The 22,598-nt window shown below is 46.6% G+C and overlaps 1 protein-coding gene across 1 annotated transcript in view; it reads right to left on the reverse strand.

The window, feature by feature from the left end:
• SLC14A2 (solute carrier family 14 (urea transporter), member 2) overlaps positions 1-22,598 on the reverse strand; it is a 380,773-nt gene that overhangs the window by 37,403 nt on the left and 320,772 nt on the right. Inside the window, exons 4-7 of the mRNA XM_005865757.2 lie at positions 7,779-7,963; positions 4,887-5,067; positions 3,710-3,899; positions 1,577-1,705 (exon numbers count right to left, since the gene is read on the reverse strand). Coding sequence (XP_005865819.1) covers positions 1,577-1,705; positions 3,710-3,899; positions 4,887-5,067; positions 7,779-7,952 — 674 coding nt within the window. The 5' untranslated portion in view covers positions 7,953-7,963. The remainder of the gene's footprint in view (positions 1-1,576; positions 1,706-3,709; positions 3,900-4,886; positions 5,068-7,778; positions 7,964-22,598) is intronic.

The following is a 22,598-nucleotide window of genomic DNA, read 5'->3' on the forward strand; positions in this document are numbered from 1 at the left end:
TGACATCCCCATCTGGAATCACTATCTGTTTCATTTGCCCCATCTTATTTTCCTCAAGTACTTATCACACATTGAAGTGATCTTTTTAATTCACTGGTTCATGTGTTTTATTTCTATTTTTGCTAAGAAAAATGTAAGGTCTAAGAGGATGGAGACCTCTTGCTCACAATGGTCCCCAACACCTAGAATAGTCCATGCATATCTCAGGCACTCAGCAAACATTTGTTGGGTAAACCTGGAACATGACACTGCTAAAACCTATGCTGTGGATTGGCTTTTAAGGACTCAGTGAGATAAGTGAACAACTACAGTAGTAGCACAGAGCTGAGCCCAGAGTAGGGCGCTCAGTGGTGTTTATCTTTAAAATTGGGAAGCAAGGGTGGGGCTGACAAATTGCCACCCAGTGTGATGTGGCTGAAGAACTGTGCCAAGGGGCTTAATCTATGCAGTTATAAACCAAATGTATGCAAATAAGGACAAGTCCTCCTACTCCTTACATGGAGGCCCGTGGGGGATATTAAGGAAATCCCCATAGAATTGACTGCTTTAGCTGCTTGTCCTGATAGATTAAGAAAGAAGCCCCAAGAAAAAACATAAATTGCCTGGAATGCTTAATGTAGTAATTTATTTGCAAGCACTACTAAAAAGTAATGGAACAGTACTTAAACTACATTAAACTAACTGCTTTTAGTAACTCTAGACTTTGAAACCAAAGAAAGCCATTTACTTCTTAGAGATGTTAAAAATCAGTCAGCATGTCTGAGAGGAGGTGAGCCCAGGGCTGCAGGCTACGGGTTCGTTTCGGGCCTCCTGCCTCTGCATTCAGCAGGCGCCCTCGGACCCTGCAGACCTGGTGCGGATGCAAGTAAACTAAGGCCCCCACGAGTAAAAGGCCTCGCACACCCTGCACCCAGTGGATAGTTCTTAATACGCTCCCACCTTACTTTACCTTCCTTCTGCAAAATGAGGTGATTTCACAGTAAGATCTCAGCTGATGTTTCTCATCAAAGGCTCTATGCTCTGAATACAGATGCACTGGTCCAGGAAAGCTCTATGCATCTATCACCAGCGAGTTTTCAGCTTTTGGATCTTGGTTCTGCCACAGGATAGATGATTACTATAGAGCCTGTGGTTTAGCAGTGCAGGCTCTGGGTTCAGAAGGCTAGCAGTGATCTCTTTTACCGAGTGTGACCTTGGGTCAAACTATGTAACCTCTGTGTGCCTTGGTCTTTCCTTCTGTACGCGGGGACAGTAATAGCCCTACACCGCTTAGCACTGTGCATGTAGGAAATGAATGTCAGCCTTTTCCATGAAGCCTGTCATGCAAGGAGGACTATCAGCACGAGATCAAATGTGCGGTGCTTTGTTGCTTTAAAGGGTCCCCGTCACTCCAGATCAAACATGATCCTCTTGGGTGCAACTGAACTCATGGACTTTCACAATGTCTTTCAGGACAGACCAGCCTGACTGTGAAGACGTGGGGCCTCATGACGGTGCACGTCCCTGTCCATTCTAAGACACAGCGGTCATCCTGGGGCTCTGTGGGTCTGGGAGCAGAAACAATGAGGCATCTCACCAGGCCATCGAGGTGAAGGTCACGGGAAACAGAAGCCACCAGTAATAGTCAAACTTCTTGGAGAACACGGCCATCAGCAGTCCAACCAGCATCCCATTGTACCCGTGGAGTCCGGAGGCGATCGCGGACCTGGGGGGAAGCAGAGTAATTTGCGTTTGACCTCATTGTCCCTCTCTCCTGCTGCTCACAGAGGAGTCAGTTTATTCGATAGATGTTGGGCAATCAAATAGCTGCCAGCACCTTCCAGATAACACACACACACACACACACACACACACACACACACCTGTGTGCGCCTTGATTACCTTTGCTGATCTAGAATTAAATTGGGCAATCAAATAACTGCCAGCACCTTCCAAATACACACACACACACACACACACACACACACACACACACACACACACGTGTGCCTTGATTACCTTTGCTGATCTAGAATTAAATTATGCACTTTTGTGTTCTCTGTGTCTACACTCTCCTTCTCAGGGGAGCCTCAGATTGCTACATGTAGAGGGAAATCTGAAAGAAACCTGAGGTGTGACACCAGGAAGTTGTGTGTGTGTGTGTGTGTGTATGTGTGTGTGTGTAAGAGAGAGGGGGGTGGTTGGGAGTGGAGATCAGGGGCAGCTGTAGATGGGGGTCTGGAAGAGAAGGGGGTGTTCAGAATCTCCTCAGGACTAGAGTAACTATCTGAGAAGCAGAAATCCATGTTTTGGGAAAATAATTATTTTTCATTGTGCTTGCATTTTCTCTCTATTTTCTCATTTGCATTTGGTGTTAGAATTAGTAATTTTTTTGTTTTACATTCTAGCTGCTTCAGGCAAACTGAGCAAAGATGGTTGGCCCATACCTGTGAAGTCCTGCAGCACCAGTGGCTGGGTATAGCAGCGGCAGTGGGAATAAAATGAGGAAGCCTTAGGGAGATAAAATTGGGGGAGCCCTAGGGGTTGCTTCCACAGCTGCCCTTCCCTGTGGAGAGTGCCCTCCTAGAACTCTTCTCTGCCAAAAGTCTGGTGGCTTCTGGATTTGGTTTTCAGGAGGAAACCCATTACCTTATACTCCTGTTCTGACCATCAAAACTATAAAACTAGGTTCAACCCCAATGCCAAAGGATCTTCATTAGGATCATGTTCCATCACAACACGGCAGCATCAGTGTTGCTGACTTTGGGTTACTATCTGTAAAGTACAGTCTCCGGACCAGTGGGCTGTGGTGATGGGGGTGGGATACTTGGGGTGGTGGTGGAAGGCTGTGGTGGAGGTTTTGGCCCAGATATGTGGCTGTGTCAGTGGCTCATTGTGGACAGTGGTGAAGTCATGGTTCTTTAGAAGAATGTGTATGTAAGGTGCCTAGAATTTTGCACCTATGGTGTAGCACACGGTACTGACCTATCAGTAATGAAGCTCAAATCTTTTCTAGGCACTGGAGTGGAATATGGAACATTTGGACTGGACTTCTAATCTTGGACATGCTTAGAACATATCCAGGGAGAGAAAACTCAGAAAGCAATTAGAGAACCATCTAATATAGTAATGGGATATGGTCTGTGGTTGTTCAGAGAGAAAGGAAGGGTCAGAGTACACTGGGGCAATCAGGGTGGCTTCCTGGAGGAGGAGGGATTGAGGGAATGGCAGGATTAGATACGCAGAAGCAACAATGCTCAATTGGGAACAAGTGTGATGTTGAGTGGTAGGCAGTATGGGTGCATTAGAGAGGCTTTGGAAGCCAAGTTGAGGGATTGGATTTTATTCTGATGCATATTTGGCTTAAATTTGCCTTTTCCAAACTCTGTATTACAGACTGTCTTGTATTATTAGAAGACATTTCTTGCCTGTTAGTCTTGTCCCCCTCAACTAAATTGCAGGCTCCATGAGGGAAGAGCTGCCTAAATGTTCTGCACCTACCACAGAGGAAGTGTTTCCAGAAGGCTCTACTGTTAAATGGAGCCTGGCACTGTCATTTGCTGTGAGCATAGGAGGGGTTTAATTCTGTGAGGATCTCCAATGACCTGTTCAAAGCTGAGACTCAGGAGACCTCGGCCTGGCTGAGAGGATAAGGTAGGCTGACCACACAAGTAATCACCTCTCCACCTGTCTGCCTCAAGACACAAGACCAACATGGAAAGGGACTCACCTGTCTTGGCTCAAGGCAAGGGCAGTTAAGGTCGAGACCACTGTCCCCAGACCCCCAGCAATCGTCCACCAGGGATTCTGGATCAGGAGCCCTATGAAGATGATGAACCCGCTGAGAGGGTTGTTGACGAACATCACCTGGCCAGTCCCCCTTAGGACCCAGTCTGTGAACTGCAGGGCCAGCGGCTTATCTGAAAGAGACGGGCAGAACCAGAGCCATCAGCAAGGTCCAGCCTGTGCTTCCCTGCTGGACCACTGGTTGGCATGGCAACCAAGGCAGACAGGGATGCTTGAGCCAGGACACTTCCCCTCATTCAGCCTGGCACCCAGCCCATCTCTGAGTGGCCTGGCAATCAGTCCGCATGGGTGCTAGTTTTGCATTACACACTGAGGCACCATGCTGAGACCAATTTAACGCCGTTCCAGCCATTGGCTTGGTTGGCAAGGAAGCCCCAGGAGCATTCCAAGGGAAATTTATTGATCCAAGGGAAGGGGTGGAGAGGGAAGGAAGCTCTTTTTATGTGGTGCTGTATGACTCAGTTGAGGGCTGGTATCTGAGCAGCAGAGACAGTAGTCTGGAGAAAGGAAGCTGGGAAAGAAGTGATTTTAGTACAGCTGTGACAATAGTATTGAGTCAGGACCTGGAGGAAGCCAGTCCAGAAGAAGGAACATACAATCGATCTCATTCTCTGGGTTGGTTTCCAGTACAGCCCATACGTGTGGGGGCAGGGAGGTGAGGTGTGTTTGTTGCAGCATTTAGTTTAGGGAAATGATGAGAAGGAAGACATTAAAAAGAAAAAACTCTGGAATATTGGAGGGGTGATGCCAATACTTGGCACAAAATACACAGCTAGCAAAAGTGAAAGAATGACCAATCAGCTTGTTTGGGAAATGGCTTATATGCTAAGTGGTTGTCCAAAAGCTATTCCATTATTCCCTGAAGGAGTGAAGGATTTTCAAACAATTAAAGTGAGTGAAATGCATTTAATTCCAAAACATTGGGGATTCCAAGTTATTAGGGTATGTTAAGCCTTCCTGAGTCAACTCAGGGCTGGCACACCCCATCGGTGGGAGCCCTCACCATGGCTGAGTGAGGGAGCAGCTCCCTCTCTCCAAACCAGAGGCAGGGCTGGCCCACTGGCCTGGCCCGGCTGCTTCTTCGCTGGGCACTGACTTACCTTTCAGCCAGCTCCTGCACTCCTTCATCTCGCCTGTCAGGTAGCTCACTGCTTGGAAGAGGCTGATGCCTCCCCGGCCTGCCGAGCCCCGAGGGGCTGCCCCACTTTCTCTCCTTTTACTCCTTTCATTGGGCTTTTCAATTTTCACAATGTGGCTCCCTTCGTTGGATGAGCGGAGATCCTTTCAGGAGAAGCCATGACAAAATATCAGATAATTTAGCTTTTTGAGAGCAGGAGCATTTGGGGATAAAGAAGGTTGCCAGGGTTTTTTGTGTTTTTTTGATATAAAGGATCATAAGACAAATATGCACTGTGTCTCACGGTGCCCCAACTGCCCTACTCAGACCAGCTCTTCCCAGAATCTCTACACATTCTTCACAGCAGCCTTTCTTAACCCTTTGTGCCAGGGATCCCTTTTGGCAACTTGGCAAGCCTGTGGAGTTCCTTTCAGAATGTAAATGTTTGGAAATGAATAAAGTAAGTAGCATTACAAAGAAAACCAACGACACTGAAACGCACTGATCACAATATTAGAAAAGACTGTGATACACATATAGCCGTGGCAGATCCAGTACCTACTATGACTTCAGGGTAGTGAGGAGTGAATACCTGGGGCCTCTCCACTCTAACCCAGAATTGCTGCAGGGCCATCCCAGCTCCAGCGCTCACCACAGGAGCAGCGAGGCCTCTACAGTGACTGCATCACAGCCCAGCTTCTTCTCTAATCCTGCTGCCTTACTTCCCTGCAAGTATTGACCCAGTGGCATACCCCTATAAACTTCTTATATGCAAATCTCCAACTCAGCTTCCTAGGGGAACCCAATCTGTGACAAGGACAAAAATCTCACATGTGCTAATATGACTGTTGTTCATTTCCTATATTCCTAATTGAAGTAAATGTGAAAGTTTGTTGGAGGTTAATAAAAATAAAGATGACTTACCCCTCCTCCCAAGTTCCTACCCCGAAATTCTATCTGTGGACCCCTCGGTCAGGACTCCTTGCTCTAAAGTTGTGCTGTCCCATATAGTAGCTAACAGGACATGTGGCTATTGAGCACCTGAAATGTGACTAATCTAAACTGAGATGTGCTTTAAGTGAATTTTAAAGACTTAGTATAAAAAGAATGTGTAAACTATCTCAATGATACTTTATATTGATTATATATTGAAATAATATTATATATATTCATATATATTAGGATAAGTAAAATATATTATTGAAATTAATTTCACTTGCTTCTTTCTACTTTTTAAAAATGTGTTCATAGAAATTTAACTTACACACATGGCTTGCATTATATTTTAATTATACACCTAAAGTTCTTTCCTCCATTAAGGCAATGAGAGCAGTGGAAAAAATTGTGCCCAAGATGGTGGATAACAATTGGGGAGAGTGATGAGCTAGTCAAAAGCTTAAACAGATAAACTGAGGAATGAGATGTCCAAAGCGGGGTTGGAAAAGCTTGGGGGTATCTCTGTGAATCTAGAAGGCCTCATGTATGTGTAGGGCTGGCACATGACCAGGACAGTGTGCAAGCTCAAAGGAGAACTGAGAGGTCCCTACGCTCTCATCTGGCTGAGTTTGAGTCTCTGTACAAGCAGAAAGTGCAGGCTGAGGTAGAGTTGAAAACTGCCTCAGTGTTGGAGATATACCCCAACATGCACACAGATCCCTTAGAATATGTCTGTCGAATCATTGGCTGACCAGTAGGCTAATTGAGCAGAGACATCAGTGGCTAGAAATGATAAAAAATATATACTATCCAGAATTAGTTCAGAAAAGCCATTAGACAGACATGCCAGCAATTGACTTGTCTTTAAATTTTCTGGTTCTTTTTCTGACTGCTCCAATCTGATATTGAGCTTCTCTAGCCAATTTTCACTTCTATTATACTTTTCAACTTCAGATTTTTTACTTGTTTCTTTTAAAAATAATTCCCTCTTTATTGATAGTCTCTATTTGGTGAGACATTATGGTCATACTTCTCATACTTTCCTTAAGCTCTTTAGACATGTTTTGTTGTTGTTCCTTAATTGTATTTAAGGTGATTTAAAGTTTTTTTCTAGTAAGTCTAATGTCTGGGCTTCCTCAAAGACAGTTTCTATTGACTGCTTTATTTCCCCTGTTCCATACTTTCTTATTTTTTGGCATGTCTCATTATTGTTTGTTGAAAACTGGATGTTTTAAATAATATAGTGTGGCAACTCTGGAAATCAGATTCTTCTCTTTCCCCAGGGTTTGTTATTGCTGGCTTGTATCCTTCTCCACTGTATTAGTAGCCAGACTACCTCTGTGCTATTGTGTTTAAGGAGTGCTAAAAGCTAGCATTTTCCTGACCAGTGTGGCTCAGTGGTTGAGCATCGACCTATGAATCAGGAGTTCATGGTTCGATTCCCAGTCAGGGCACGTGCCTGGGTTGCGGGCTCGATCCTCAGTAAGGGGTGTGCAGAAGGCAGCTGATCAATGATTCTCTCTCATCATTGATGTTTCTATCTCTCTTTTCCTCAATGAAATAAATAAAAATGCATAAAAAAAATAAAGACTGGCATTTGAATGAAGGCCTTCCTTTTGGAGACAATAGGTAATTCAGGGGGACAAGTCTAAGGGGCAAGATTTTGGAGACTGGTCGGAAGACCGGTGTATGAGTGTGTACATTTCTTGTCCTTAAAATCATGTTGCACACAAGCTACATTTTCATCTTAGGCCAAGTAGGACTCATCATGGGAGTGACCATGTATTGACTTGGGACAAAATCTTCCTGAACAATGGCCCCTCTGTGGCATTATATAACACAGGCATTGGGTAGTTGGGAAAATAGCACCTTTCACTACCCTTTCCCAACTCTCACCCCCACCCCACCTGGGAAACATCCTAGGAGAAACATTCCTCACCTTTTCTTCAGGCATTTCCAGGAGGGGCAGGGCCGGGTATGTATCCTGAGGGCTGGAGGGCCAGGTAGGGCTGGGTAACTCAGACTCATAGAGTTTGTATCTGCTGGAAAGAGGCTCTGCCAGAAGAGGACTGCTGTGAGTTTCAGACATCTCCTTCAGGGGGTGGCCGCTCATTGGTCATGCAACTGGTGGAAAAAAAGGGACAGAACAGGTGCGTCAGGATCGGGCTCACATGGACTTGGCTGAAGCTGGATAGAGGCCTCAGGAAGCATATGGTCTGCCCTGACACACATGGGACCTGCTGTTCCAGACATTTGTGCTGCCAGAGCGGCCTAGAGCCATTCTTCCATCCATGTGAACTTTACCTTTGAAAATCCCCCCATTCTTCCAAGTCCAGAATAAAGTCCATTCCATTGGGAAGATTTCTCTGACACCCAGAATAGGTGTCTCTCCTTTTTTTCTGACTCCTGAAATATTTTTCTCTACCTTTTATATTGGTCGTTGTACTATCTGTACATATATTTTCCCTTAATACATACACATAGATCTGGCTCTTCCAACTTAGTGGCGATCTAAAAGAAACTTGTTTTCTTAATTGCTAGGGAGCCTACATTGCTTATAGTTGACCTCCAGTCTCCCTTCTCTCCCCTCCGCCCTCAGTGCTCTTTCCATTTCCTTCCTCCTTTTCCTTCCCTAGAAACAGTAAGAAACTCTAGTATAATCTGTTTGAAGCTGAGTGCACCAGGCCAGACATCCTCCCCCCTCTGTGTGGGACCGCTAGGGCCAGGGTTTATGCCATGACATACTTTTGGGAACAACATCTGCCAGAAGTCCTCAGTTTCTCAATCTATTCTGGGTCCCAGGTAGTGCTGCATTTCTCCCCTTCCCATTCAGTAATCTTAACCATTCTTCCCTGGCCTCCTTCAGCTCAGTTACGTCTTCATTTACTTTATTGTTTCTTTGAGAGTTGGCTTTGGACCTGCACATGGGCTCTTCAATATGATTTAGATTTTCTCTATTGCTTGGTGCTGCCTCCTCTGAGTTGCAGGGCAGTGTATCTCAGGACAGTGATTGCAGATCCCCAGAATGGGTGCTAGCATTCCTTACCTTTACCATTGCAGACATTCCTAAAGGATTGCAGACATTTCCAAAGGGGCTGAAGTCCCTCTTTCTATACCTGCATTAGTATCATTTCCCCGACTATTTCCTCTTCTACTCCCAATGAGAGGAATTATTGTTCTTCACTGTTGCTTCCAGACCACTATATACCTTGCTTGTGTAGAATCCTCTCTTCTTTGAGGCCTATACTACCCCTCTAACTGCTCACTCTCTCATTCAATGAAGACTTTAGGGCAGTGGTTCTCAACCTTCTGGCCCTTTAAATACAGTTCCTCATGTTGTGACCCAACCATAAAATTATTTTCGTTGCTACTTCATAACTGTAATGTTGCTACTGTTATGAATCGTAATGTAAATATCTGATATGCAGGATGGTCTTAGGCGACCCCTGTGAAAGGGTCGTTCGACCGCCAAAGGGGTCGCGACCCACAGGTTCAGAACTGTTGCTTTAGGGTCTCCTAATAGTTATCGCTACTCCAATAATTTTCAGCAACTTCAATGTCCAGGCATTGACACTGACCTCACTGACATTAACTCATCATTTTCTGACTTCGCAGATCCTTGTCTTTCTCATCTCTGGTGACTCACTCTACCTCTTCCTTTCAGCCACTGATTTCCATAACCACACATGGCCTTGATATCATCCAAACTCTGAAATCTCAAAATCTTGATTCTCTCCTCTGGTCACTACCTCCTGGACTTCCAGCTTACCTGCTCAAGTGCACCTTCTGATATAGTTCTTTCATCCCAACCACTTACCTCTACCAGCACCCCCCCATCTCCTCTTTCTTCCTTAACCAACTTAAATTTCATGGCCTATCATTTTCCTTTTTTCAACCCCCTTGCTCCTTCTTCTCTCCCTCTCTCATTATTGTGTGGTGAAATCCCAGCCAGGTTAACCCAACCCTCCATCTTTTCCATGCTCTTATCAAGCAATGAACATTGCTAGAGAGAAATTGCATAACTGGGTAGGCGACTTTCCCTTTAAATTGATGCTTGCCATCCTCAATTGGGCTCTTGGCATTTTTCTTTCTCTTTAGCCACCCCAGTCTAGTTTCTACTGATACTGCCCTTGCTGTAAGATCTCTATGCTGGCAAATCCAAACATGCTTCAGTCCTCATCTCACTAGACCCCTCAGTGGTATTCCATAAACTTGGCCATCCCTCCAGACACACTCTTCTCTCTTTAGCTTTCATACTTGACCCTTTCTCTGGCTGCTCCTTCACGCTGTCCTTGGCTGGTTCCTCCTGTAAGTATGAGCTTGTTCTGGGCCATCTTCTCTTTAGTGATGCTCCTGCCCAGTTGAACTCAGCTCTTGCCATGGCTTGATCTTGCCATGACTCCAAAATCTAGCATTCCCAGCCCAGTTTTGAGCATTGGATTCATTGACTTAATTGTCTAGTTTACACCTGTGGATGTTCTAGAAGTAGCTTAAAGTTAATATACTGAAACAACTCATTTTCTTCCTAAGTCGTGTCCTCTCCCCTCAAAGGTGCTTATCCAAGGACAAGTCCTCTTTCCCTTCCAAACTGCTCCTTCAGAAATCTCAGGAGTCAAACTCAGTATTCCCTGCTCCTCCAGTCTCCAAGTCCAGTATTTCTATCTCTAAATACACCTTCATGTCCGATGTTACTATTTGGCTGCCATCACCCCTTGCCACCTCTCTGGTAAGTCCCAATTGGACTCCCCACTTCTCAGATTTCTCCTCCAAGTTGTCCTCCTCAGGGTCATCAGAGCTGTCTTATTAACACTTAAATCCACGTATGTCAGTCCTTGCTTAAAACCTTTCAATGGCTACAGATGGAAAATGATGCCTTTTACAGGGCATGCAAGGTTCTGTAGCACTGAGTTCCCGTTAGGTGTTAGCCCGTCCTGTGCTTCTCTTGCCCTTTGTCCGTGGGCTCCACACTGGCCTTGTTTTAGTGCCTAGAAGGTGTTAAGTAAGTACATTTCCACCTCAAATGCAGATTCATCTGACTAGAAGGGCTCTACCTTGCTCTTTACCTGGGTAACTCCTACCTGTCTTTCAGGCTTTGTCTCAATGAGCACTTTTCAGAGAAGGCTTCCCAGATCCACCCCTGACTGTGTTCTCTTGTCACATGCTGTCAGAAGATCCAGAATTTTTTCTTATAGCATTTCTTTGCACCACTCAATGATAGATTTATTTGTATATTTATTTGCATAGTATCTGCTTCTCTACTGGCATTTAACAGGCATGAGGACAGTGACCTTGTCTGTTCTGTTGGCTGCTGTAACCCCAGCTCCCAGCACAGTGCCTGGCACATAGTAGGTGCTCAATAAATGAACAGTTAAATGAGGGGAGGAAAGACAGAAAGCTACAGGTGATACTAGAGTGGGAACATTTCCTTGGAGAGCTTTACAAATCATGTGGGTCTCATGAGAACTGAACAGCTTAAGTAGGGTATAGGGCCACCCACCAGCCCTGCATTTCCGAGCCAGAACTCTGCCATGTCTAGTACCTGTCCTCATTCCCAGGAGGAGCTCATTTAAACAATAGCTGATTTTGAGCGTAGATCAGCCAATATCATTCAGATCCAACCCACTCCCCTTTTTGATGCTGCCACCTGCCTGGAAGGGGGTCTTTTTCTCTATCTGACACTGGAGGTGAGTATCCGGAGTTTCAGATTGATCTGCGGGGAGCATGAGGGGGAGGTTTGAGAGCAAAAGCTAACAAACCTGGCAACCTGTCCCTCTCCAACACTCTGTCTCCCTCTAGTGGCCACGACGTGATAAAGCATCCGGGCTCCTCTGCAGGATTCCTTCCAAGCCATCCAGATAAAAAGCAAGGAGCAACTAACTAGATATCTAGACACATGATTTCCATGACACCACACATCTGGGTGAAATAGAAATATTTTGGAAAGGCTTTGTGTTAAATTCAGTGGCTGTGAAATCCATTAAAAGTCCAGTTGAAAAATAACTTTTTTTCCAAACATATTTCATTGAATCTAAGATGTTATCAACTGCAAGATGTATCTTTATTTTTTGTATCCCCAAGGAAGAAGAAAATTCCTGCTAATAAAAATTGAACATCTTGATTTCAGAAATGTTAAAATATAAAAGCAATGTCTATCATCTAATCAAGGAAAAATGGTGTTTTTTTTTTGTTTTTGTTTTTTTTTGTTTTTTTTTTTTTAAAGGAATGGGGCACCAGTACACAGGTGGGAGTTGAGAATGGGTAGCTTAGATATTCTTTTCTAACCACAATACTGCAAACATTTTTATATGTCTTTTGATGGAAAATGTGTGTACACATTATGAGCCCTTTAAGGAGAGGGCCCGTTCTCTTGTGGATTTCTGTATTTGCAAGGCCCGGGAGCCAGCCTGGCACATAACAAGCCTCCGATATACGTTTAATGAGGGATGGAAAGAATGAATGATTGCACAGGGATGTGCTATCCAGAGTCATCCGGATCACCTTGGAGTCTCTCCTTTATGCAAACAATAGTCCCAATTACAGACGGAGAAATCAAGGTGCAAGAAAGCAAAGCCGGTGTTGTTTCTCACATGGACATAAGCTGCACGCTTTCTGAAGCTGGCTCTCCAGCTCGGGATGGACACAGCAAGCAGAGACCCAGAAACACCGGCAGCTTGCTCCGGAGTCAAGATTAGACCCAGTTCCCCTCCCTGGGCTCTGCTGTGTCTCCAACTGTCTTGTGGGGTACAGCTGGGGGGTTAGGGAGGAGTGACCCTCCTGGGCAGGGTACAGCTGGGGGCTGAGGGAGGGTGGCTGCCCCGGGCCCAGGTCCAGGCCCTCAGCCCCGTGTTCCGTTTCATAAGCCTGCGCAGCCTCGGCAGGAGCAACGTGATTGTATCTCCTCTGGGGAACACAGCGTTCCTTTGCCATGGGAATGTTTATCCTGTTCAAACGGGGGAATTTTTGGCTTTGGGGTTGGAGTGAGACGCCCAGCAAAAATGACCTTGTAAAGAGAAGGTCGCTGTGTCTGGAAAGAGCCCAGGCTGGAGCTCCGATGCCCAGCTTCACCCTTTCCCTGCCAACAGGGACTGCGTGGGCCTCTGCTTCTCCCTTTTTATAGGACAATGGAGGGTTCTTAGGGCAGTGAAATTGCTGACTTGGTTCTTGGCACATGGGCTGCGTGCAGTGGTGTTTAGCTTCCCCTCTTGTGCTCCCAGATTGAAGGGGAAGATGGCTGGGGCAACCCAGTGAAGTACAAGCTGGCTGGTCCCACACAGAACGATTTTCTAAAGTTTCCATAAGGCGTTGGCCACTTGTTAGAACTGGACGGCAAAATCCCTGCCCCGGCCACGTCCCGTCTGAAGGCGCAGGCCTCAGAGTCCGTTCCCAGCTCAGCTCGGAGCCAGTCCACTAAACCTGCTTCCAAGAACACATAATTATCTGCCTGGCGTGCTCACGCTCCCCTTGGCTGCCCGCACCTTCTTCTCCCTCAGAAATGTGGACAGAAAGGGCTGTTTGGATCAGCCTCACTTCTCTCCAAAAAGCCAGGCTTCAACTGGTCTCAAAGAGACTCCAGAAGCAAAGGTTCCCCCACCCTTCTTGTAAGAGCACTCTTGTTGAGTACCTACTGTGTGCCCTTGGGCTACCCCAGGAGCAGAAGTGAGGGGCCCAGGCCCTGCCTGTGGAGTGGCTAGAGAGAAGAGTGGACAGAATGGAGGAGATGCGCAGTGGCCAAGGAGAGGACAGGGCAGCTTCTGAGCAGAGCGCAGCCCCCTCACCTCCCAGCCCTGGAGAGATGGTGCCAGGCTTTCATGTTGGGGGTGGGGGGCACACTCAGGCCACGGAAACACCTGGGAAAGCACAAGGTCTGTGCCAGGAAATCCCAGTGTGGATGCTGCCAGAGTGTGGGCAGGGGCATCTGTAGGCAATACAAGGTGAAACCAGGGTACCAGAGGTCAGATGGTGAGAATTCCCGGTTCCTATGTTTGGACCCCAATTCTTCTTCCAGTGTTTAGAAAACATGGCTGGATCTATTGTACTAATTTAGAACCCTTCTCCTGGCTCTTTCTCTAAAAGACTATCCATTCCTGGTAGCAAGGCAAAAACATGCCCATGGGGACAGGCTGTGGTCTCTCTAGCATGTTCTTGCTGTCCTGGGTGGGAAGGGCCGTGCCTGGAGGGGTTCCCTGAGTGACTGCTGTGAGTTAGTGCCGATTCGAAGCTCTTGCCTTCCCTGTGACCTTGTGGGCTTAAGTAAGCCAGCAAACGTGTCATCTAACATGGCCTCATGGCCATCATCTTCCAGTCAACCTGTTACCGAGGCCACGGCAGCTCTGGGGAAGGAGAAGTGATCAGCAGGTTCTCCAAAATATCTTTTGAATTAATTCACTTTGCCCAGGACTTGGCAATTGATGCGATTATAGGAAAGGAGAGTTTCCAGGAATGTCTGCAACCTAAGGACCAAAAGGGACACTTTGTCTTTCTCAAATAATGAAGGAATCCATTGTTTAGTGCCCCTGGCTGTTGCCTGGGGTCCTGTTCTCATTGGGAACAGCTCTGATGACAAGAAGGCAGTGGACCTATGGAGCCCACATCAACTCCCAGGGACTTTCACCGACGGCTGGTCCCAGTTGTGTCCATCAGAGCCCAGGACACAAAAAAGCACCCGAGAGCACTTTAGAGATTAATCCTAAGCCTGCCTTTTCTCTCCAGAGCAGACGTCTCCATTTTCCTTCTTTTTGGCTCACCAGACAAAGCCCCTAGACCCTCTTCCATCCTGCCACAGGATCAGAGGTAGAGATATCAGCCCGCCAGGACCTTGCTGAGTCAGGCTGGGCCCCTGGACCAGGGGCTCTGCGGATCTTGAGCCCAGTGGACAGCTGCGGGAAGGGAGAGATCAGCTGGGCAGGGCTGAGTGGCTGTTGGAGTGGGGACAGAAGAGGCTCCTGGGCTGGTGCCTCACACCCCTGGAGGCCAGGGAAGGGACGAAGCCAGGAGAGTCCTGGTGACTAGATAGATAGGGCAAAGGAACAGAGGAGAGGGGCCGGGCGGCAGTTGGGCGAAGGTGAGAGGTGCTGGGTTGTGCAAGAGGTTGGCCAAGCGCTGCCTCTCATTAGGGGTGGCTCAGAGCTTTCTTGGCAATGAGTCTGATGTGGGCTGAGAGGAGCCTGACTCACTGGGGCCAGAGGGTCAGGTCGGGTGGGACCGGAGTCAGGAGCCAGCACGACCTCCCCTGGGCCATCTGCAGACTGTCGGGTCAGAGCTGGCTGATGGCCAGCCGCTGGGGCTGGACCTTCCTGCGTTCCCCGGCAGGGTGGGCTGGGAGTCCAAGCAGGCCTGGCAGGGGAGCTCTGGCCCTCAGTGACCGGCTCAGGGGCCTGGGGAATGGCATGGGGTTAGAGGCCAACCTCCTTTGATCTCCTTTTAAGACATTAGATGGTGTTTGCAAGGACATTAGGAGGGGTGTGGCTCTCCCTTCTCAGCTGATGCTTTGAAAGTAAGATGAGCCTTCTTTGCCTATATATTAGACCCTGCTTTACCCCCTTCCAGCAGCAGCAGCAACCCTAGGCTGCCGGACCTTCCTCCAGAACCTCTGATCATCAGTCTGTTTTCTTCCTCTGGGCCAGCCCCCCGCGCCCCCCCTGTCCAGGTCCGCCCCTGGCCTCCCTGACTCCAGGCTGCTCAGGCTCCCCTCACACTGCTGATGGATGGATGATCCTAAAATACCACTAGGTCGTGCCGGGGTCAGAAAGCTTCCAAGGAGCCACGTCTGAGTGGCTTGCTGCTGGGTCTGGGCATGTCCCACTTGGAGGTGGTCCAGGCCCAGAGAGGGCTGATGCCCAGTGTTCTGGAATTCTAATTGTACCTGATGGGGACCAATTCAGGGTGCAGGGCTTATAACAGAGTAGAATGCAAGCCTTTTTGTTTTTAAAGCAGACATTTCTGGGAAGACATGTTGAGTCTGTGGGCAGCTGCTCCAGGGGTGTCCCCTCACCAGCTGGGGGTGACATGGCCAGTCTCTGCAGGAGAGAGGGCACTTGGGGGAGAAGTTAAGCAACCCAGAAGGCAGCCTCCCAACGGTTAGACCAGTGCTCTTCCCAGCAGCGTAGGCCCTGGACTCTTCCCTGAGGGTGTCCCTCCTTTGCGGGGACCAGGGGCTAGCGGTGTTTGATTCTCCCTGTGGCCTGGCTTGACATAGCTTAAGTTTTTGGTCTTTGGGTTTGATGTATACAAACATGCGCCTCCTTTCAGAAACCGGACCATGGTGCAAGGCGGGGAATGCCCGTGTGCCACCTGGCGTGTCTGTTGGGGGCCCCATCCCTCCTTGGCAGGGGTGTAGTTCTTCCGCACTTGACCTCTGCAAGAACTTCATGTGGCATGGCCTTTAGGCTCTTGAGCTACCTTCATTTTTTTCAACAACACTCTGGTAACATTTTTCCTTGCCCAGATGTTGATGTTCTAAATCACACTGATTAGAGTGGGGAGGCTGGCTGTCTCTGGGAGGCTGTGGAAATTGGGACACATCCCATCAGGCACTGTCCCTGGAGCCTTCATTCAGGTACAGCCCTGTTAAAGTCCTCTGTAGACAGAGTGGGGTGTTTAAAGGGATGAGGGGTGGTGTTGAGGGGGATAAGGGGAGGTGGTTAATGGGCTGGTGTTAAATCTCAGGTCTTTCTTAAGCACCACCCTGAGGACACCACCCTGAGGATACCAGCCTGAGGACACAGGGGCTGGGGGCTCCTCAGCAGCCTCCACATGTTGCCTCCTCCATGCTACAGCAGGGCTCCTCCACCTGCTGTCACATGCTCAGAGGTCAATACAGACACCGACTTTCCCTGAGTCCCTGGTCTTCAAATTGGCTTCACATAACCCCATTCTGCAGATGACAAACCCAGCCACCCCTTTCTGGCCTGGTGGAGGACCCCTTCCTGGCCCGGTAGAGGACGCTGGTGAGCAAGGCTGCTTTCAGAGCACATCCTCTTTCCCTCCAGCAGATGTGGGTGCTCTGTCCTTTAAACTTGAGAATGGAAATCCATGACCTTGACAGCTCATGGTCATTGGTATCTGGGGAGCTTTAAACAATGCTGCAGCCTGGGCTCCTCCGGAGATCCTGACGGAAGTGGTCTGGGGTACACACTGGGCATGGAATTGTTAAAAGCATCCCAGGTGAGGCCACCGTGGGGCCCAGGCTGGGAAGCACTGGCCCAGACCTCAGCATTCATTCCTCTGCGCCCATTTTGTCCCCTTGCAACTAGAGGTGAGGGCTGAGGACCAGCTGCATTTCTCAATGCAGGATCCCAGCCCCACCCCCAGACACAGGCGTGCATTTGGACAAGACCCCGAGTGGTCCCTCTGCTCACTCAGGCCTAAGAGGCCCAGGGAGGGGTCTCACTGGGCAGGGCTGTTGCGAGAGGTGGGTGGTGGGCACACAGAGCCAGAGAAAGGGAGGGGCATTCTGGGAGCAGGCCTGGAAACAATCTGCATTAATTTCAGAACTTTTGCTTTGTGGTCAAAGCATTCAGTAAACAAGCAAGACCAGACTAGAGCTAGGAACAGCAAACCCAAAATGCAACAAGAGCTAGGTTTGTGGCTTTAATGACATCCTCTATCTCCAGATGAAAGGAGGTGGCAAACGCCCCAGCCTTTTCCAGCATGTGTCTCGGCCTGTGGAAATGAAATCCCTGCTTCCCACGCACCCTGTTCGGGGTCGTAGCAATGCACACTCCTAAGGAAGCTGGTTGTAGGGTGTGCACAATTTCAGAAAAAAAAAATGTATCATCTATGGAAATAGAGGCTTATTCAATTGCTGAAATCTGAACTGAATGTTCACCTTTGCCTTGTACGCTCATCCAAGACCATAAAGAGGAGACAGAGGGACCATCGATTTGCCCAGCCCTGAAAAGGATAGATGCAGGACGCATGTTGGGGCTAATCAAAGCCATGGAGCTTTGGTGGTGGGCCCTCCGGCAGCCTGGCTATGACCTTCCATGGAAAGTGCTGGGCAGGGGTGATGCAGGATGGAGAGCGCTAGTAAAACCCACTGGTGACCAAACGGTAAGTCTGTGAGATATCAGAGGAGAGAGCAGGGAAGGCCCCCCCAGGAGTAGAAAGGGGCATTTTGTGGAGTGGTGAGAAGAGAAATCTAGTTGGGATTGGCAGAAAGGAAGTACAAAGTGGAAGGTTAGGAAATCATAGCTAGACACAGGGAAGAAGAAAGAAGAGGAGGAGGAAGAAAAGTAAAAGAAGAGAAGTAAGAAGGGAAAAGGGAGAGTCCCAGCAGGAGAAGGGGCCGTGCTGGTGGTGAGGCTGTGCTGAGTGGGGAGCAACACCCGCCGAAGGGGAGATGGGGCCTGAGAGGCAGAGAGAAGCTCCTACGCATGTCCCTGTTCTGAAGGGGCTGTCAGACTCCTGGTAGCTTCCCATTCTCCTCCCCACCTCCAGGGGTCCTGTGAAGGAGGGAGCAACACTCTCCCTGGAGAAGAGGACCTGGGGTGCTTCTTTTGCATCGCCCTGTGGCTCCTGCATATCATCTGCACTTAGAAATAGGCCCTGGACCAGCCACGTGAGGGGGAAGACTGGAGCCAACGTGACGTGGAGATGGGAACGTAACAATTCCAGCTCTACTCCACCCTTTTCCCTCCTTCACACAAAGCCAGATTGACAAAATGAGCTTTCTTCAGGTCCCCAAGAGGCCACTTGGGGTTGCATCAGGCGAGGATTAAGGAATGTATTCATTTTGGAAGTGGCTGAAGGCATTTGCCAAGATGCTTGTCCTCTGACCCCTGTGGCTGGACTGAGGTAATGGGAGAGACAAGTTGGCTCTATTTATACAACCAAGACTCTGAAGAGATGGAATTTGTCTGGACATCCTGGAAAATAAATCAAGCTGTTGCGAAATCTCTGAAGATGTGTTTTCTCGAGAGCATCTGAAAGGAGGGTGAGTGTCGATGAGCAAACCCCACTGAGAGGGTCCCAGGGGGTGGAACACAAAAGCCTGGACTGCGGAATCCAGCCAGATCCCAGCTCTGCCCTTTACCACGGTGCCATATCAGGCACAGATGTGATCACTACCTCCTAAAGCCACATGCAGAGGGCCTAGTGCTTTGCTGGGCATGCAGTAGATGTCAACAAGTGTTAGTTTCTGCCTCTGTTCTCCTCTCTTTTCTGGGGTTGTTCATAAGCTAAGGCTCCAACTACCAGGGATTTAATGAGAGTGAATTTTTATTATTTAAATATTTAAAAATTGTAATCTGCCTAAAACAGTAACATCTGCATCTCCATAGCAAATCTTATATTGGTTACTGTTCATTCACTCAAAAGTGTTTGTTGAGTACCTACTATGTGCCAGTCACTGGAGATTCAACAAGGAGCAAGAAAAAGCTTTATGTTCTAATGGAAAATGGGTGAACTATAAGTGCTGAGGGATGGAACTTCCCTGGTCCCCACTGTGGGGAGGGGAGTGTGGAACGGAGGTAGAAATGAGGGGAGTATCTTATGACTTAAGGGCACCACTAGTATTTATTGGGTGAAGGCCAGGGAGGCTAAGGAAGCCTTTATGACAAGGGGTTGTCCACTCAAAATGCTCAGTGAGAAACCTTGGGAGGCCAAGGATGAAAAGAGTCAGGAAAACCAAAAACTTCCCTCTCGATAGAAAGATTTTTAGGATCAACATTTAAGAGATCTTTGACTTGGGTGTTAAGGGGTCCCATGCCTGTTTCTTTCTGTTTTTCAGACTTTGCAGTGCACCCCTCTTCTCCTGGGGCCTTTCCTTCCACATAGCTATTGTGCTGCTTTTTGGGGGCTGTGTTCCTAATTTCTTCACGCACAAGACTGATGCCCCGACTGTGAACTAAGGAGTGGGATTTGATCAGAAATCCAGGAGTGAATCGTTATCAGGAATTTGCCTTTACAAGAGGTTCAGCCCTGGTTAGGAGTGTACATGGGGCCACAGTTCTGGGAGAAGACAAATAGTTTATTTGGGGATCTGAACCCATTGTCTTTGGCTACAGTAAGTCTACCCTCTAACCGGTAGGACAAGAAGCAGGTAAATTTGAACCTCTACAAACTGATGGCCCATCTACAACATCTTCAAGGGCTTCTGAGTTTTTAACATTTTGAGGGTTAAGCATTAAAATGAGATGACCATACATTCCACCAAATAATATTCTTTTTAAGTCCCTCATTATCATATTCATAAATCTGTGCATATTCATTGTGAAAACTTCAGCTACTAAAGAGTACAGGAGAGAGCAGAAATTTATTGCCATTTCCAAATCAGAAATGGCCCCAAAAACATTGGGTACTATCCTTCCATAAGTGTCTCTGTTCACATTCACAAGCAGCAGGAGAAATGGACAAAAATAATTTTCTAGAAACAGGGTTTTGCCTTATGAGCGTTTCTCTAAAATTAAAAGTATTATATTTAAGTTTATGTGACTTTAACAACAGAAAAATGAATTAAAATGAAACTAAAGAAACTGCTAAACTTCAGCTAAATGTTTATTCATCATGGAAAGTATTTTTAGTTTTTATAATCCTTTAAGGTTAAGAAAACAGAAAAACTATTTGGAAAAAAAATTAAGAACTTAGTATCTTTCAAAAATTCCAGGTTTCATATTTAGACAGTATTGATTGCCTTCTCACTAAGAAAAATAACAAAATTGTTTTTCTTATACTTTTATCAATTTTAAAAATTATATTACTATTATTACTTTTGCTCTGTTAAGGTTTATACCATTTCATTCTATTATTTCATTGTAATTCACAGTTGTCATATATTTTTTATCTCCATTTAGAGAAGAAAGAATACTTATATGTAGAATATGTATTTATATATTTGTATGATATATATGTATATGTATATACATATGCATACATATATTTTTGTATATAGGAATTCAATGATCATCACTACTTTTTGATTATAGCTTACATATTCCTAAGTTTTTTATTATATTTCATTTTGTGGATGACATTTTATCACACACACAAACACATAATTCATGTATATGTGTATTTAAAAGAAGGGTCTCATAGATGCACTATCCCTTGAGTTGCTCTCTGTTTGGGAATGCCTATATATTGTTTAAAGGAAAAGTTAGTTCATTCTTCACATATTTCCCAAGTTTCTAATTATTTAAAAGAAAGGCCTCATAGATGCTCTCTGTTTGGGAATGCCTACATATTGTTTAAAGGACAAGTTAGTTCATTCTTCACATATTTCCCAAGTTTCTAATACATGTACTCCAGAGCTAAAATGTAGATAAAGACTAAGTCATCTCTAAGGATATCACACTTTTAAAACCTCTCCCAAATCCCAATTACAGTCCCTGGTAGAGCTAATACATTAGGCTGTTAATAGGTGTGGCAGCCAGCCTCCGAGGCAGCGCTCAATGATCCTTGCCTCCTGGGACCCACAGAACTGACCTGTGTAACCAGTAAGGCATTGTAGAAATGATTGTCGGGGGCTCCCGAGGCTAAGTTATCAAAGACATGGCCACTTCAACCTGGCACTTGCTCTGGAAAAAACTACTGCCATGTCATGGTGACACTCAAGCTGCCTTAGGAGGTCCTCATGGAGAGGAACTGACCCTTCTTGCCAATAACCAGCATCTACTCCCAGCTGTGTGAGTGAGCAGCCTTGAGAGTGAATCCTGCAGCCACAGTCAAGCCTTCAGATGACAGCAGTCCCAGCTGGCATCCTGACTGCTTTCTCAGAGACCCTGAGCCAGAACAACCCAGCTATGCCGCTCCTGGATTTTTGGCCAAAGACATTGTGAGGATAATAAATGTTTATTGTTATTTTATGCTGCCATTAATACATCTTCAAAGATCTGATTAGTCAGTCTCCTAGCAGGAACCCAGAAAGTCATATATGTATTTTCTTTTATAGAGAAAAGGGTTTTTTGTTGCTTTTTTTTTTTTGAAAAAAAGAAACCAATATTTTTTGAACACCTACTATGTGGTAGGTACTGTTACTTATGCTATCTTATTTAATTCTCATAGACCTATGTAGAATAGTATAGAGGGTGCTTGCTTGCCAATTTGGAGGTAGTCTCCTGCCAAAATGGGACGACAGGGCATATAAGAAAGATCTGTTGGCCTTACACTTTGGCAGGAAATTAATTTCCTGTTGGTTGAGCTTCATGGGGCAGAAATGTCTCTTGGGGTAAAAACTTGGACTGAGAATCAGTTTTGAAATACAACCCACTAACTGAGGAATGTATGTACCTAGTCCTTTGGCTCACTCTGTGGAGACATACATGAGAAATACCAACCAACATCACCTTTAAGTGGCTTTAATGCAGAAACAACACTTAAATGCAGCAAGAGAATTATAAAGCAAACTAAGAAAGTACTGAAAGTTAAAGTGCTCCATCATTCAATTATTTGACTGTCCTTAGCAAGGCCCTCTCATTTGCTATGGTTGTAGCCTGATGGATGTGACATATATGACCCCTGTTCTCCACATAAAAACAATGTAGGATAGATTACTTGGAGAATTCCCATAGTTTTGAACCTTTAGTTTGGCTTGCTCAATCCTCCTTCTAGGGTACCTTATTATACCCAAAAGTCTGAAAAGTTAAAAGTCAAATTTCTCAGCATCCCTTGCAGCTAAGTTTTGAGGAGAAAATCAGGCTTTGCCAATTAGAGGCATTTAGGCAAAAGTTAGAAGGTGGAAGTGAAGCAGATGTCTTGTTCTTTCAGCTGTTTCTTCATGAAAGTGAGGTCATGAACACATGATGTTTTCTGTCACTCAGTG

The sequence above is a fragment of the Myotis brandtii genome, unplaced genomic scaffold (genome assembly GCF_000412655.1).
Source record: "Myotis brandtii unplaced genomic scaffold, ASM41265v1 scaffold212, whole genome shotgun sequence".
NCBI lineage: Eukaryota > Metazoa > Chordata > Mammalia > Chiroptera > Vespertilionidae > Myotis > Myotis brandtii.